Below are 17,572 nucleotides of genomic sequence, written 5' to 3'. Positions count from 1 at the left end.
CGATGGAGGCGCTGCGGCGGCCGGCGCTGCCCGAGGACGCGGTGCGCTACCGCCTGTTCGCGGCGGCGGCGGCGGGCCCGGGCGGCGAGGCGCTGCTGCGGCGCTGCGCTGAGCTGGCCCTGGTGCGCTTCGCCCCGCTCCTGGCCGCCTACGTGTGGCAGCGGCAGCCGTTCCGCCTGCGCTACGTGCCGGGCCGCGGTGAGCCGGGAGCGGGCCGGGAGGCGCGGCGGGAGGAGCGCCCGGAGCGCTGGGACTGTGAGGGGGACCCGGCAGCCGGGGACCGGGAGAGCGTGAGGGGGATCCGGTGGCGGGGAACCCGGGAGCCTGTGAGGGGACCCGGCGGCCGGGAACCGACGGCGTGTGAGGGGAAAGCGGGGGGGGGGGGGTGGCGTGAGGAGAACCCGGCGGCCGGATTCAAGGAGCGTGTGAGAGGGAACCCAGGAGCGTGTGAGGGGGACCCGGGGGCCGGAAACCGGCGGTGTGTGAGGGGGACCCGGCGGCCGGACTCGAGGAGCGTCTGACAGGGAACCGGGGGTGGGGGGTTGGGATCGTTTGAAGGGGATCCGGCGGCCGGGAACCCGGAGCTTGTGAGGGGAAACCGGGAGAGTGTGAAGGACAGCTGGCGGCCGGAGACCGGGATCTTTTGTGGGTAATCCGACGGCCGGGAACCAGAAGCGTGTGAGGGGGGTCTGGGCCGTGTGAGGAGGACCCGGTGGCCGGGAATCAAGGGCTTGTGAGGAGGAACGGGGATCGTTTGAGGGGGACCTGGCGGCCGGGAACCGGGAGCCTGAGAGGGGGACCCGGCCGGTTCAAACCGGGAACGAGTGAGGGAGAACCGAGGCCATGTGAGGGGCACACGGCGGCCGAGAACCGGGATCTTTTGAGGAGAGTCCGGCGGCCGGGAACCGAGGGCGTGTGAGGGGTACCCGGGGGCGGGAGTGTGAGGGGAACCCGGCGGCCAGAAACCAGGAGTGTGTGAGGGGGAACCGGGTTCGTTTGAGGGGTATCCGGCGGCCGGGAACCGGCAGTGTGTGATGGGGAACTGGGATGTGAGGAGAACCCGGCGGCCTGAAACCAGGAGCGTCTGAGGGAGAGCTGTGGCGTGTGAGGGAGATCCGGCGGCCGGGAACCGAGGGCGTGTGAGGGGGAACTGGGGCCTGTGAGGGGACCCGGCGGGCTGGAACCGGGAGCGTGTGAGGGGGACCCGGCGGCTTCCCCGACTCTCGGTGTCACAGCACGGGTTAACCCAGTGAGGCATCTGGTGCCGCCTCCCTGCTGCAGCGGGGCCATCCCCGAGCACAGGACACAAGATTCTGTCAGCAGGGTCTGGGATATCCGCAGTGAGGGAGACTCCGCAGCCCGTGTGGACAATCTGTTGCTGGGCACGGCGTTGCTGAGCCGCCTCTCCTCTCTGTGCCCCGTGCAGGCGAGATCCCGGCACACTTGGGCGGCACCACGGAGTTCGGGGATAACGTGGAGGATGAGTGGTTCATTGTGTACCTGCTGCGGGAGATCACCAGAGAGTTCCCGGGGCTGGCAGCCAGGTAAGGCGGGTGCTGCTGAGCTGCTTTAGTGGGAGGGCTGCCAAGGGGCAGTGCCTGTGCTCTGAAGGTCCTGTCTTAGCATTGCCCATCCTTGGAGGTGTTTCCCTATCCCAGACACGTTGGAAGTGTCCAAGGGCAGGTTGGATGGGGCTTGGAGCAGCCTGGGCTAGTGGAAGGTGTGCCTGGCTGTGGCAAGGGTGTTGGAACCAGGCGTTGATCCTTAAGTTGCCTTCTAACCTAAGCCTTTCTATGGATTTATGAATATTAAAAAAAAAAACCCAGCAGACGTGGATTCAGAAGTGTGTTGTTGTGCTCTGCATGGCTTTTCCTGCTGAATTTCTAATTTCTCCTTGGGCAGTATTGATGACAACGATGGAGAGTTTCTCTTGATAGAAGCAGCTGATTTTCTCCCAAAGTGGCTGAATCCTGACAACAGTGAAAACAGGGTGAGTAAAACTTGTGTGCAGTTGGCAAGGGGGAGCCAGTGGCCTTTTCTGTAGCAGCTGGAGTTTTCTCTTGCACCTCTAGCCAAGTGGTCTGACTGCCTCTGAAATTTCAGAGTGCTTTGTCTGGTCCAGGTGAAATAATGAGCAGACACCTTCCCCTGGATATAGATGGCTGCTAATGGCAATGGATTAGAATGGAGGTCATTAATTTGGTCATTAGCAAAAAATTGTTTAATTCTTTTTCCCCTACTCCAAGATTCTAACAAGGGCTGGAACACAACACAAAAAGTGAATTGCAAGTGTGTACCTGGAGTGTCAGGCTCATACTTTCCTTTGTTTGAGGGAACAGACAGAGTGAGGGAGTTGAGAGCGTTGCATTCAGGGCTTTTCTTAGGATCAGAGACCAGCAGAGGTCGCATGTGACACCTGAAATGCTGCTTTTTAATGCCTGGGATGTTCTGAAGCAGTTAGGCTGTGCTGGTTCTCCTGAAGCACTTCTCCAGTTGAAGAGAGACGTGTAACAATTATTCTTGTTAGGGAAACAAGATATATTTGATGAAATTTCTTTCAGTTCAAATAGGGATTTTTCCTGGTTGGATCGTGGTCTCTGGCATCTCAAATAACCTTTTTAGAAAAGCTCTGCTGCTTCCTGCACTGGTTCTCTATTTGTCCTTTCTATTGTCAGTGTCCAAGCAGATGCATTTGTGTGTGCAGTGAACTGTTCCATGGCTGTGTGTGAGTGCTCCTGCCCTGTGTGACGGGAGCATTCCTGCCTGCCAGGTGTTCTTTTACAAAGGAGAGCTGCACATCATTGCGCCGGGGGAGCCCTGGGAGCAGGGCTGGGCCCTCTCTGCTCCCCGTGCCACGGTGCCGCAGGCGCTGGCTCTGTTATCCACCCGCGCCGAGGAGTTCCTGGCTGCAGAGCCCATCAGAGCTGCGCTCAATAAACGCCTCCATGGGTACGTGGGGCTGCACTTGGCTCCTGCAGCTGTGGGGTTTGGGTCTGTGCTCCCTGGGCTTTCAGCGTTTCCTCAGTAGATGGGATCAAGTTGGTTCCTTTTCAGAAACCAGCAGCTGGAGGTTTTTCTGTGGCACTCTTGGAAAGAGGGGAATCAGTGTCCTGTAGTCTGTGGTGTGGGGATCTGCAACTGGTTCACTGCTGTAATTCCAGCCCTGACAATGACAAGAGTTACTCTTCCTTCACATCTTCCTTAGACTGAAACCTCTGAAAGTTCCATGATCTTTTAGGGGCCCTGTGCATGAGGAACAAGAGGATTTGATCCAAAATGTAGCACCAGCAGAATTGTCAGGGCTTCAGCTTGTCACAGCTGTGCTCCACCCTGTGCTTTATTTTTTGCAAGGATTTGACAGCAAATATGGCAAAGAATACTGGATAGCTGGGTATGTTGGTTAAGTCCACGGGAACTCATCTTACCCATGTGGGGGATTCAATTTTATGAGCCATGTACACTTCTATAAATATGTATGATAGAAACAGCCATTCTAGGCATTAGATTGGCCAGGTTTTAACTGCAGACTAATCTGAGCCATGATCCCAGTAAACATTAAAGGGAAGGGGCCTCCTGCTGAAGGAGGAGTGGTTAACTGGCAGTGCCCTCCCCACGCTCTGTTGCCGCTCAGGTATCCCGAGAAGATCCAGGCCTCGCTGCACCGAGCCCGCTGCTTCCTCCCGGCCGGGATCGCGGCCGTGCTGAGGCTGCGCCCGTCCCTGGTGGCTGCGGCCGTCCAGGCCTTCTACCTGCGGGAGCCGGGCGATCTGGGGGCCTGCCGGCGCCCGTTCAGAGCCTTCCCTGCCGAGCAGCGAGTGATGGCCCTGGTAAGTGCTCTCAGAGCCGCTGACGGCCCTGCCGTGTGCTCCTGTAGGCGTGAATTTCCAGGTCCTTGCATTGAGAGCTGCTCTGGATCGGTGTGGCTGGACTTTCAGGGGGCTGATCCTGAGAGAATTGTTTCTGAATCCAGAGGTTGTGATAGCAGTTCCTCTGCTGAAGTGCCTGCTCAGTAAATTGATCTCCTTGTGTGATCAGAGCAGTTTGCCAGCCCTGCCAGCCAACGGGAGCAGTTGCTCCTAACCAGTGGCTCGCTGCCAGGCTTTTCACCTTCTCAGCTGTGCTCTCACAGCTCTGGGAAAGCTTCTATGAAGTGTTGTATGAGCACTGTCCAAGCACTGTTGTATCTGATGCATTTTGTTACAGAGTTGTACCACTAGACTCCTGAAAAGAAGCTTTAGAGTCAAATTTTGGACTTCAAAACTGTTGCTGAAATCTTTTAATTGAATGTCATTTTAATTGAAAATACACCTTGTTAATGCGAATACAAAATACTGAGGGTTTTTCCTGATGTATTTAGACTGACAAAAGTTCGTATTTACTTGGGTATTTCAATTTGGGACAAACTTTGTAAAGCCTGAAAAGCAATTTATCAGAAAAATCTTTATAAGATATATTTTGAATGCAGTTTCAGGCAGTGCCTGTAATATGGGTGCCTTCAAAGGCACTCTGGTGACCTGGAGGGAGTTTGCTGGCTGTCCCCAGCCCAGTCCCGCTGCAGGGAGTGTTTGTTTCTGCTCTGGCTGTTGCAGGTGACTTTCACTCGGTGTTTGTATGCACAGCTGGTGCAGCAGCAGTTTGTTCCAGACAGACGCAGTGGATACACCCTGCCCGCCCCAGCTCATCCTCAGTACAGAGCCTACGAGCTGGGCATGAAGCTGGTAATGATTCCTGGGGCATTTTGGCCTTGGCTCATGCATGTGCCAGGGAATGGGTCCTTGTCTGGAGGTTGCCTGCTTGTCCAGAGAAATGTGAGCAAAGTCTATCCCACCTTGAGAACCTCTTGTTGTTGCATCTTTTGTCTGCAGGCTCATGGCTTTGAAATTTTGTGCTCCAAGAGCAGCAAAGTGGCTCCTGATGCCAAGAGAAACGTGTTAAGGGGTCCTCTGTGGGAGAGATTCCTCAGGAGCTTGAAGGAGAAGGATTATTTCAAGGTCTGTGATTATTTCAGTGTCTGGCTTTTAAACATTGCAGGAAAAATACATTTTAACCCTTGAACTTGTGTGAGGAATTGTAGTGGGGCCAGAGCTTGAATCCTTATCTCTGTGTGAAATGAATTAATGTGTTTAAATGTGCAGTTTGTTCCCCTTTGAAAGGAATTTATTTTGGAAATTTAAAAGGAAAAAGCAAGATGTGGGGATTGATTCATTCATCTAAAGCAAGGGGAGAAATACACTTGAGTGAAGAAAATCCCCATGTGTGATTGTGTGAGGTGTGACTGATTTCACTGGTTTACATTTCATTTCCACCCCTCTAGAATTCAATATTCTTCAAGATCCATACATAACACCATAGACCCATCTGGGCCCATGCAAGTGTAATTTTCATGTGTGTGATTTTTGTGGGTTCTAGGGGTTCTGGTGAGGTTCTGTGGGTTTTTATTTTAAAAGATGCCTTTGACTACTTCTTTGAAGTTAATAAATGGGACATAAATTGACTACCTACTTGAAGGTTATAATATTGGACAACTTTATTGAGATTCTTAGGTTAATATCCTTTAATATGCTTCAAATACAGGAGAGCCCCTTTGCTGTATTGAGTTCCAAGTGTAGATGGCCAAGAGGTTTTAGTTGTTCTGGTTCTCTCAGCATTTCTGTGTGACCAACAGTCACCCTTAGGAAGCCTGGAATTGTTTGGGTTCATGGCTGTGACTTGCATTCAATAGGGAGAAATGGAAGGATCAGCCAAGTACCTGGAGCTGTTGCACATGGCAGAAGATCACTTCCAGCAATCTGTTGCAGTGCCAGAAAGGTGAGAGCTGCTTGAAATTCATGAGTGTCATATACCCTACAAATCCTGTAAGTGACCTTTGAAATCCTTGTCACAAACACCTGAACCCTTTTCTCCACTGCACATTGAACATGGGAGCTGTGGCCAGGACATACAAGTACTAATTCCTCTGGAATGCTCCACTGGGAGAAGTTCTGGCTTGAGTAACTCTTTTATCTTGGTTTTGTGAAATGCTGAGCTCTTCCAAGTGGATTCCAAGTGGTGACTGCAAAGCAATTTTTGCTTGGTTGACTGTAGAAAGTGTAGAAAAGTTTCATTGAAAAGCAGTGCCAGTGAATAATGAATACAGGGTAATCTGTCTCCTTTGCTCAAGGGGCTGGCTGTGGATTTCTCTGGAAGATAAAATCCAAAAACTAAATCACTAAACAAATATCTGAGGCTTTGGCATCCCATAATATCTTGACTGTTATTTTTTTGAGTTTCCAGTCTGTGGTGTTTGGGATCAGGGAATCTTAATATTTACCAAGGCAAATTAAATGTGAGGGAAAAGAGCCTTGGCCAATGGGTTTGGAGCCATCACCTGGGAATTGCAGGGACTGACTGTGTCCTGTTTTGGCCAATGCTCTGGGTAGTGCTCTGGTACTTCCCCCAGATTCATTTCCCTTTTTGATGTGTTTGCACAGAAGGAAAAATGAAGAATTCAAGTGAAAACCTGAATGCAGAGCATGTGATCCCATTGAATCCATTTCAGTAAATTGATTTTGGTTTTTCTTCCAGCTGTGATGAAGTGAGCCCAGGTGATGAAATCCTGGCACTACTACAGACAACCCCCATTGATCTGAAGGAATTGGAGAGAGAAGCAGCTTGTCTTCCTGCAGAGGATGGTGAGCTGGATGGGGAATTATTCCTATTACAGATGGTTATTTGTGGGGGGAGGGGGCAATGCTGACAGCTGTGAAGGGAGAGCAAATCCAGCCTTCCTCAAGACTAAACACTGGATTGGCTCTCCCAGTTTAGAGTAAGCCTTTCTTCCTGCACTGAGTGGCCAAAGGCTTCCCAGTGACTAGAATGGTCTCTCTGAGTTTGAGCTCTGCAAAGCAGAGTTTGTCTCAAGTAGTGACAAGAAATCTGCACTCAGTTCTTCTCAGCCTCTCTCTCCTTTGCTGTGTGTGAGCCAGGACCAGCACAAGAGCTGAACTGCAGAACTGAGCTGCAGGATGGTTGCAGCCTTGTCAGTCAGCTGGTTTGGGCCTGTGGGCCAGCAGGCTTGTGCAGAGTAACAGATCTGTGCTGTGTCCTTTCAGATGACAGCTGGCTGGATATTACACCAGGTGCTCTGGATCAGATGCTGAAGGAGACAAGAAATGAGTCCCTTCCTTCCCCAAATGAGGAGGAGCAAAACTATGACTTGGAAACAGTTGCTGAGAGCATGAAGGCTTTTGTGTCCAAAGTGTCCACGCACGAAGGAGCAGAAATGCCATGGTAGTAGCACCTGGAGTTTGGCTCTGGTGTGGAATGTTGCACTGTGCTGCAGCCCTGTGCTTGGTTCTGTGATGCAGAGAATCAGAGTTTGAAGGTGCTGTGCTGAGCAGGGCCTGAAGCAAAGGCAGAGCAGTGACCCTGTACTTGCTTTAAATCAGCTTGGTGCCACTCTGGCACTGGTGCAGGTTCAAGTGCTGCAAGCTGAGCTGCTCTCTGTCCCTCAGGTGGATTTTGTGGTCTTCAAATTTTTGCTCTTTTATGCCAAGAATTCTTCCACTCAGTGTTTGTCTCATCCATACAGGCTTCAGACTTCTGAGGACTTTTAAATTCAAATGTCCCAACTTCAATCCTGTCTTGAGAGACATCATTATGGCTTGTGCCTGTGTCAGGCTTAGGCAAGCATAGAAGCTTCATTTCTTTAAAAATATTTTTATATTTCAGGTCATCTGATGAATCCCAAGTTACCTTTGATGTGGATTCTTTTACAAAAGCTCTGGACAGAATTTTAGGTGAGATTGCTTCTTTCTTTGAAACAAATGCCAGCACTGATTTCTTTGCTGTTGTACTGACACCAAATCATGTGCAGGGGCAGACTCAGAGGAGCTGGATTCTGATGATGTGGATGAGGAGGAGGAGTTTGGTTTCTCAGCTGAGGATGATGAAGAGCTGGATGCTGGGAATGGAAGGCAGGAGCAGAAGGTGTCTCCTGAGGAGCTCGTGGGCAGTCTCAAGGCGTACATGGAGGAGATGGACCGTGAGCTGGCACAGAGCAACGTTGGGAAAAGTTTCAGCAGCCACAAGAGAGGGGTGAGTGTGCCTTGAGCTCTGATTTGCAGCAGTAATTTCCAAGCAGGAAATGTGCTGCAAGTGGCCATTCTGAGTAATGGGATTGGAACCTTCCCACCTGAAAGCAAAGTGTGCTGGACCTGCACCATCATGCATTTTTTATAAACTGAAACTTACCTAAGCTTGGAATTTGCCCATCTTTTCCAAGGCTTAGTTTTAGTTTGTTCATCTTTTCCCTGTTTTTAGTAGTAAGGCAAGCAGCTGCAGCTTCACTTGTGAGTTCCTGTAGTAGTTTTCTCCCATAGGAAGCTGAGCCAGGACTCAGCAACACTTTGTGTCCTTCTCTTGGAACCTAATCTGGGTAATGGACAGTGGTGATTTTCAGCTGGCATGAGCATTTGGTGTCTGAATTCCTGTCTGTCAGGACTCAGGAGTGTACTGGACTTTGTTGGCTGCACAATTGCTGTTTCTTTTCTCCTGTGGTTTACCCTTTTTTTCCCCTTAAATCTGCTCCTGCAATTTGATAAAGCTTTCTCTTTGTACTCCCTGCAGGCAAGTTCTGTTGGAGCAGCCCCATGTGAGAGTGCTGGCCCTGACTGTGGAGCTGAGGCTGCTGAGCTGGCAGCCCTGGATGTGGACACGAACCTGGTGGCAAACCTGCTCGAGTCCTACAGTGCCCAGGCTGGCCTGGCAGGGCCCACCTCGAGCATTTTACAGAGCCTGGGGGTGAATTTACCTGAGAGCTCAGAGCTCACTGGCAGCTGAGCAAGGCAGGGAGAGCCTTGGCACCAGACATGGCTGCTGGGGAGATGGAGCACAGACACACGAGCAGGATGGGGGAGAAGAGGCCAAAGGTTTGAGTTTGGAGCATTCTGTTCATTATGTGTCACTTCAGCAGAGTGAATTCACCTCAAAAGCTTCTGTTTGCACACTGTCTTGGGTGGAAATGAGATTTTCCCTGTGCTGACACAATTTCAGAAAACTGAAAAATTATGTCAAATGAATGACCGAAATCTCTGCCCATTTTCTTTTATTACAACACCTCTCTCCCATTTTTCCTTTCAGTGATCCAATTTGCCACATTTCTAAAATGTCCTTTTACCCATTGCTGAGTGGGTTCAATATCTGGGGAGCAATTCTTGTTCTGAAAATGCTGCTGCCTTCAGGGGCAGGTGGGGAAATACCACATTGCAGGAAGAGTAATTGGATCAATTGTGCAAATATTGGCCAGAAGTATTTTTTAATTTTATTTCAATAAAAACAAAAATTACAACTTGACTACTGGATTTTTTTTTTTCAGGTATAACTTCCTCAGTGCAGTATCAGTTCTTGGAATGAAAGTATTTTTGTAATTGTTCATTTTCTGAACGAATTCCATTACTGCTGAATGTTGATATACAGCTACTGCTGGCATGATGTGAGCCCAGGCTGAGCAGTTTGGGGTTTTTTCAGTGCAAATGTGGCTGGAAGGCATGCAGCACGTTGCTTGCATCTGGAATGAAAAATCTATTTTAAATATGACTACTTTAGTTTCAACAAGTTAAATTTGCAATAAAATAGATAGAAATTCTTGATACACAAACACCAACAGTGCAGTCCTGCTGGGTCCAAATCAGCTTCTTAATTTCTCTTTATTTCATTTTCATTCAGCAATTAATGAGTTCTCCTGCACTGATGTTGTGTAATTCACTTTGTCAGCAGTTCAGGGAGAGCACTGGCAGGTTGGACAGGGATTAGAGATGGACAGCAAGAGCTGGGAAGTGTGAAGAAGGTTCTGCTAAATTTCAAGGAATTTGGACTGCTGAGAGGTGAGAGACTCAGACAAATCTGTGGTGGAAAAATGGGGTTAACAGAGGCTTTTTTAATTGAGACAAGGCTAATGAGCAGTTGGTAGTGGAAAGCAGAGGTACTTGAACCTTGGGAAGGGTTGGTGTTTGACCAGGGAAGGTAATTTACTCTGAAAATACATAAAATTCTCTACTGATGAGTAGGTAGATCAAGTTTAGATACTTTAAAACATAATTGAGTTGAAGAACATGATCACATTGAACTGCTGTGTGGCCTGTGCTATAGAAAAGGTCCAAATAGATGGAAGGGCTCCCTTAGTGCATGAGGAGAACTCCTAAGCTGGGTTCAGAACAAAGCTGCTCTTTTGCAAACACTCCAGCTGCTGTTGCTGCTTGGATAATCTGACTTTTCCATCAGTGGGGCTGGGATTTCTCTGGGGCTCTGCTCATCCCAACTCTTTCCATTTGTTCAGCAGCTTCCCAGGGGAGCCCTGCAAGGCTCTGGGAGTGCTCCCAGGAGAGTTTGCCATGGCAGAAGAAGCATTTCCATGCTGCCTCTTCCACTGCTTTGAGGTAACACACCAGGCATCTCCACTTTTAATTCTGAGAGTGTTTTTAGTGAAGGAAGCCCGATGGAATTATTTAGGGCAGACAAGTGGTGTGTGGCTCCCTTTCAATGGATTTCTGTCCAAGTGTATTCTGGAGTTGTTTAACTGGTTAATTTTCCCTTATAGTCTGTGTTTCACCTGGGGGAATCCCCATTCACCTGCAATATTGAGGGGATCAATGGAAAGAAACCCTGCCTTGGCCATTATTGCAGGGCTATCAATGGATGGGGAATCCCCATTTTCTTGCTGAAATAGATCAGGGAACACTCTTTGTGATGGGATTTTATGGGTTTGAAATGAGAGCAAACCTTCAATTTTCATCATCTTTCAGTTTACATTGACAAGGAATCTCTATGTGCCTTATTTTTAGGTTTGAAATTGGTAGAAACCCCCACTGATTCCATTGAGGGATTTATATCGAGGGGCCAAAAAAGGCTGGAAAAAAAGAGACAAAAAAGGGCAGCAAAAAAAAAAGGTGGAAAAAAAGTTGGTAGAAAAGGGGTGGAAGAGAAAGTCTCAAAAACAGTTGGCAAAAAAAGGGCAGAAGAAAAAAATGGAGGGGAAAAAAGGGGCAAAAACTGGGGGAAAAGGCAGCAAAAAAAGAGGCAAGGAAGGGCAGAAAAAAGCAGGCAAAAGGGCAGGAAAAATGGGAGGAAAAAAGGGCAGCAGAAAAAGGGAAGAAGGGTTAAAAAATGGAGATGGCATAGTGGTGAAAACGTGGTATTTAAGAAGCAGGAAAGCTCTAGAAAGGTGAAGAGAAAAGGGTGCGAAACATGAGAGGAAAAAGGATGGGAAATATGAGGGGAAAAGAGCAGGACCCCAGAGACAGCCCCAGAGCTCAGGCCCCCCTCCCCAATGCCACAGACACCCCCAGGTACCCCCAAGAGAGCCCCTGCAAACCCCACAGACCCCTGGGCCTGGATTCCTGCAGGAACACTGGGGAACAACTGGGCTCCTTGCAGCGGGATGGAAACAACGGCCAGGGCTGGGAATGTGTGCCCACTGTGCTGCCAGGCTGGCAATCAGCTGGGTGGGGCCGTGCCATGGCAAAGGCTCCTGAACAACTGCCAGGTTTGTGGGCTGCAGCTGGAGCTGAGAAGCAAAGGGATTAGTCCAGGCAGGAGAACATCCCATCGTGGGGCACTGCTGCAAAGTGGGCATGTTTGGAACAGAGCCTCTCCTTCAGCAGGCCAACGCTGCCAGATGGAAATTGCCAAGGGCACGAGGCTGGCAAGTGAAGAGCAGAGCTGCTGTGAAGGGAGAGCTCAGTTCATTCAGAGAGATCACACAGGTCACTTGAGTGCAGGTAGGAAGCAGAAAATGAGAGATTTCCAGTAAAACTTTTGTAGTTTGGTGGGGGAAAGGAGTCGTGATACCCAGTGGCTGCAGGGATGGTGATCTAAATTAGTTCTGAGCAGATTTCCCTTTTTTTTTTAATTGGTGAGGGTTATTAACCTTACCTGCAGTTGTAAGGCCAAACAGTTTTGGAATCTATTCTAGTTTAATCTAGCTGTCCTCCATGGTGCATACTCACAGCAGCCATATTTAACTATCATATGATGTGTGAATTTGCTTGTGTCCCTATCCCAAATGTCATCCTTTCTGGGTTTTCAGCTTCTTTTTAACATGCTAGTAAATCTTCTGTGACCCTCTGCAGTATTTCCATGGGGAAACCCACTGAAGAGCACAAGCTAAAGGATGCTACCTCCAGCTGAGTACAGGGAGCAGTGGGAAAGGATGTTATATCAGCATTTTCTGTCCCTGTGCTGATACTGTTCTCCCTGGGAGGGAGCTGGGAAATCCCTATTTCTGCTGCTGTGCTCTTCCTGGTGTTTGTCACAGCTGATGCCAACCCCAGTTTTCCCCCTGTAATGATGATTCTGGACATCTCTGAGTGTACCTGCTGGCCTTGGAAATGCCACTGATGGTTATTGAGGAGAAGGCAAGTCCCACCATTTCTGTGTGGGAACGGAAACGTGTGGCTGTCCCTCAGTGCAGCTCTTTTGGTGACAGCGGTCGGTGGCCATTCCTGGTGCTGTTCTGTTATCATTTTTCCTTATAGCATTCTATTTTATTCCCTTCACACTTCCCACCCTTTCCAATTCCTCACTTCTTACCCAGCACTGCCCCAATGGTCCCTGGGTGCAGCTCCTTTAGAGAACAGGGCCCGTCCCAACAGGCGGCTGCTGCAGCCAGGGCAGGGGCAGGGCAAGGCACATCACAACACTGGTGGTGCTCAGAGAGTGTTGGTTTGTGCAGTTCAGGCAGATCAAATGAATCCCAATTGTCAGAGATTTCCAGCATCTGCTACTTGGCCCCTTTTTTCCTGCATGGATTTGACAGTTCTTCCTTTCCTCCCACAGAGCTGCAAAGCAAAATGCCCACCTGCCCCATGGCCATCCCCACCACCTTGTCTCTCTTTCTCTGCCCTTTACTTTGCAGCACTTCCTCCCTCCTCCTCCTGTCCCTGCCAGCTCCAGCAAAGCCATTTCCCCCACTGGCACCAGCTGCCTCCTGTCCCTCGCTCCCATTTTGCCCACTCTGAACTCCTGGAGCCGCCTGCCCGCGGAGCCGCAGCCGCCGTGGGGCCAGGCAATGGTGCAGGGAATGCTGGCAGGGATTCTTGGGCTGGGCTGGGCCAGGCCAGGTGCCTGGGGCCAGCTCTGAGCCTCTGCTCCTGCCCCTGGGCAGGCAACAGAACACAGCAGGAAAGGCTCGGGGCTCTCAAGAAAGGCAGCCAGAGATCTCTCAACCATCATGGGCAGAAGAGGCCCGGAGTGGGGAAATTAAATTTCAACGAATTTATTATCAAACAAATCAGAACAAGGGAATGAGATGTTCCCCAAATCCTAAAAATGCACCTTCTTCACACTGTTCTCTCCTTCCTGGGCTTCACTTTGTCCCCAGTTCACTACTCCCTCCTCCCCACACAGTGGCACAGAAGGATGGAGGTTACAGTCACGTCATGTCACTGCTTCTCCCTCCGAGAGACAAATCCTTGTCCTGCTCCAGCCTGGGATTCCTCCCACAGAAGGACAGTCAGATCCTTCACAGCAGACAAACAGACAGACAGACAACAGGCTATTCTCCACAGTCAGGTGCCTGATGCCAAAAGTGGGATTCCTGCTTAGCACATGTCAGCGGTTCTTCCTCCTCTTCCAAAAACAGTCCAAAAGTGCCACATTCTGGCCACTTGGTGATGATCTCCAGGAGCCTAGGCACAATTGGATTTCCCACTGGAGCTCGTTGTGTCGTGAGGGCAATGCAGTCACTGCAGGCAGCATCGGTGGCAGGATGGATTGCAGAGACTTTTCCTTTGCAGCCCCAGCCCAGTGCTGGCACTGGGGATGAAGAGGCACTGAGGTGACCCTGAGAGGAAGTGCAAGGCACAGGGCGCAGCTGAGGAAGGACAGCGCTGTGCTGGGCTCAGAGGTGAAGCTGGCACTGCCCAGCGTGGAGAAGGTCCTTTGTGCAGCCCCTGTTACAGGGGAGCTTGGGCCTTGCTGCAGACATACGGCCGCTCATGGGAGCAGTTCCCACTCCTGAATTTATCGTCAGCCAGGTACACGCACTCGGAATCGCCGAGGACAGGAACCCTGCAGGAAGGAGCAGAGGCAGCGCTGGCTGCCAGGGGAAGCCCTTGTGCCCCTGTGCCCCCAGGCCCTGCCCGGCTCCCCGGCACTCACCGGGAGCTGTAGCTGCTGCCGTCCCCCCAGTGCAGGCGCTCGCCCCATCTGCGCAGCCCGAGCCAGAAATCGCCATTCCCGCGGAGGCGGAAGAGCAAATCCTGCCCAGGAGAGAGGAGTGGGAGCTGCCCCGGCCCCTCGGGGGGACACGTGCCCGGGGCTGCCCCCGCACGCCGGGGCTCCTTCCCTGCAAGGCCCCGGCCCAGGGCTGCAGCCCCGGCCCTACGAGCACCGAGCCCGGCCCAGGAGCGCTCCCAGGCTACCCACAGCCACCCCACAGCGCCCGCAGCCCCTCACTCACCATGGCCTCCTCATCCTTGGCAATGGCCATGTCGATTTCTCGGCTGTTTAGGTGACCTGGAAAGGCCCGGGGTGGCCTTGGACAGCCCGCGCTTCAAAGGACGAGAAGAGGCTTCAGATCTTTTCTCGGTCTCGGTGTTTATTAATTGTTTATCTAAAAGATTTTCTCTTGGTCCGACAGAGGTCTGCACAGCAGCCAGCCATGAGCACGCTGCGAGCCCCCGGGGCGGTCACCTATCTTTATACTCGAAATTATGTATACTATATTTATCAGTTTTCCCCCCAATACCTTTTACCCTTATTAACCAGTGCACTTTTAGTAATAACCAATCCCAAAGTGCCAACATCACCACAAAAGATGGAGGCCAAGAAGAAGAAGAAGAAGAAGGACAGGACACGCCCTAATTCCTCCATCTTACTTCTTTAGACCCCCCTGTACAGAAATCCTAAACCCTGTGTCTTATACTCTAATTAACTTATCCCTTCACCATTCACCCAGTGAAATCCTCCTATCCTCATACAGGTGTCGTCTCCCGTGTAGGATCAAAGTCCAGCCACCAGACACTTCTGGCAACATTCCAGGACTCCCGAGCCCCCCAAGGGTGCTCTCGGTCACTCTGCACCTCAGTCCTGAGGTGCTGAGATCCCACATCTCCCACTTCTGTTTGCACCAAGAAGACCTCTTTTGCTATCTGATTCATGGCACGTTTTAAACATGCAAAGATGCATGGGACGACAAGTATGAGGACTAGGAGAACTATTAAAACATAGAACCCTACCCTTAAAATTCCTCTCCAAATGGGAGAGATGTCAAAGAATTCTACCAGCTGATCGATCCATGATCCTGTGATCTCGCCAAGCTTATTTATGCTGTCCTTTATATTTTTTAATACTTTCATGAATTGACCTTGAATGATCTGAGAGATTCATGCAGCACATCCCTTCAAACTCTTCATACCCATGTCCATGAGCGAGCAATAGATAATCGATCGCCGCTCTGTTTTGAAGAGTCACCTGTCTTACGCCACTGATGTCTTTTAACATGTCATCCAACGTGACAGACACAGACCGCGCATGTTTGCTCAACCAACAACCCATGCGGTTGACTTGAGTCAAGGCTACCCCTGATGCTGTTTGAGGTGAGAAGATTGCTGTAGCAATTCTTGCTGTCTTGTCCCAAGAAAATATTTCGTCATTGCAATCTGTTGCATAATGTTGTATTGATCTTTTTCCTTTGCGTTTTCTCTCCCTTAACATGTTCAAATCAGGCGGTAACATTGAAATTTCCCCAATGCTGCATGGACCTCCGGTGGCATTAGCAGGAATGCCGTGCCAAATTCTGTCCCCGCAAATTAAGAACAAACCCCGTGGCAATTGCACTGGGACTTGGATCGATCCCCTGGCAGTTTTCTCTGTATATTTACACCATGCTGATGCATTCTTATAGAATTCATGAATGGGAGTCAAGTCGATAGTTTTTGCCTTTGTGACCTTCGGAGTTTTAAACTGCATGCAGAGTTCCATTGTCATGGACCCAAAAATCTCCAATTCCTGAGGTTCTGTAGAAGCCACAGGAAGTAGATGTGTCCAAGCACACCACTCTTTCACAGGATCTTTAATGACCTGCGAAATGTTAACTGCGGAGTGCCCTGGAACTGGCCATTCGTCCACTGGCAATCCAACCATGCATACTGAAAATGGTTTTCCTGGCCTCGAATGTGTCAGGCAAATACTATCTAAGTTTGCTGCCTGAGCTAAAGTCTCCCATACATTTTGCTTTGGTTGACTAACAGGTAAATTTCCTCCATTGCTTACTGCAATGAATGAAAGAATGATGCACATAAGCATCATGAAACTCATTACTTCGCTTTCATGTGAAATCATTGTTTTGCTTTTCATTCAAGACTCTAAAGAAAATTCCCCAAAGTCCTTAGCTTCTTTTATTTCTCTGCTGAATCGCTCTTTCCAGTCTGAGTCTCGACCTCTGTCTGAGTACTCGTCTCTTTGTTTCTCGGATCAGCGTTCTCGTGTTCTCGCATTCGGAATGGCTTCATGTGCCACGCCGACACCCACTTCAGGCCTCGATCTGTGGAGATACAAGCGAAACCCTTGCCCCAAGTGATTAGTTTGAAAGGATCCTCTATTTGTCCTGTCTCTGGGTTTCTGATCAAAACTAAAGGATTTTCCCTTAGCTTTGCCTGTGTGCTGTTTAGAAAATGTCTCACGATTGGTGGATTAGGTTCTGAGGATGAGCTATTTAGAAAATTCAACACATACAGTGCCTTATTTAATTTCATGTGAGGTGTTGCCTCTGGTTCACCCCTTCTCTGTCTGTCCAGAAGGGATTTCAGGGTGTGATGTGTTCTTTCAATGATCGCCTGACCTGTGGGCGAATGTGGAATACCAAACGTGTGTCTGACACCCCACCTTTTCAGGAATCTGTCAAGCACCCTGCCTGTATACGTTGGACCATTATCTGGTTTTATCTCCTGAGGCGATAAATGCTGTGAATGCTTGCAGAATGCTGCAAATGCTTGCAGAAAATGTCGGCAAGCATGGTCTGCTGTTTCCCCTGCATGTGCTGAAGCAAAGACTGCACCTGAGAATGTATCTACAGAAACATGAACATTTTTGAGCCTCCCAAAAGATGGATAATTCGTGACATCAGCCTGCCACAACTGAAGACTTTGCAGCCCCTGCGGACTGATGGCTCCGGTAGAAGAAGGTGGCTGCACAAGCTGACAGTCTGGACAAGCACTAATGATCTCCCTCGCCTGACTCTTTGTGAGACGAAAGGACTCCATCAGCGCTTTGCGCATTCTGATGAAAGAACGCATGACTTAATCTTGCCTGCTCAAAAATGTCCGGCAGTGTTTGCAAAATGGGCATTGTCAACCTCTCCGCCCGAGCATTCCCTTCCGCTAAAAACCCCGGAAGTGTCGTGTGCGCTCTAATATGTGTGATAAAATACTCCCTGTATTCCCTGCTCTCTAGCAGTGTTTTCAAGCTCGTCACATATGAGTATAAAACCTCATTACTGACTTCCTTCAAGAGCGAACCCTCCAATCTCTTGACCACACCCGCAACATATGCGGAATCTGTCACCAGATTGAGAGGTTGTTCGAACAACTGAAAT

The 17,572-nt window shown here is 49.9% G+C and overlaps 1 protein-coding gene across 5 annotated transcripts; it reads left to right on the top strand.

Annotated features, from left to right (window-relative positions):
- The first annotated feature begins 2 nt into the window (after nt 1-2).
- Nucleotides 3-16,955, top strand: LOC131086474 (protein ecdysoneless homolog). 5 transcript variants are annotated; one of them, XR_009114758.1, is made up of 16 exons: nt 3-198; nt 1,427-1,544; nt 1,903-1,990; nt 2,771-2,949; nt 3,632-3,827; nt 4,590-4,718; nt 4,866-4,991; nt 5,723-5,808; nt 6,565-6,671; nt 7,092-7,269; nt 7,711-7,778; nt 7,856-8,076; nt 8,608-8,909; nt 9,754-9,863; nt 10,316-10,415; nt 11,640-13,733. XR_009114758.1 is itself a non-coding variant. In XM_058029508.1 (13 exons), exons 1-13 carry the CDS (start codon nt 3-5, stop codon nt 8,818-8,820), a joined length of 1,905 nt encoding a protein of 634 aa, XP_057885491.1. In that variant the 3' UTR covers nt 8,821-9,333. The 5 variants fall into 5 exon arrangements, 1 of the variants encoding a protein (XP_057885491.1); XR_009114759.1 differs by lacking the exon at nt 11,640-13,733 and adding an exon at nt 16,872-16,955 and having other exon boundaries at nt 9,754-10,415; XR_009114760.1 differs by having other exon boundaries at nt 9,757-10,415.
- Nucleotides 16,956-17,572: the final 617 nt, after the last annotated feature.

The sequence above is a fragment of the Melospiza georgiana genome, chromosome 8 (assembly GCF_028018845.1).
Source record: "Melospiza georgiana isolate bMelGeo1 chromosome 8, bMelGeo1.pri, whole genome shotgun sequence".
Lineage (NCBI taxonomy): Eukaryota > Metazoa > Chordata > Aves > Passeriformes > Passerellidae > Melospiza > Melospiza georgiana.
The sequence above is the reverse complement of the archived record's forward strand: the minus strand, read 5'-3'. Positions and strand labels throughout refer to the sequence as shown.

Excerpts from the sequence above, each read along its gene's own strand:
- LOC131086474 (XM_058029508.1), top strand. The coding sequence starts at position 3 with ATGGAGGCGCTGCGGCGGCCGGCGCTGCCCGAGGACGCGGTGCGCTAC. Across the intron at positions 4,992-5,722 it reads AGGAGAAGGATTATTTCAAG|GGAGAAATGGAAGGATCAGC; the intron begins GTCTGTGATTAT and ends TGCATTCAATAG. Across the intron at positions 8,077-8,607 it reads TCAGCAGCCACAAGAGAGGG|GCAAGTTCTGTTGGAGCAGC; the intron begins GTGAGTGTGCCT and ends TACTCCCTGCAG.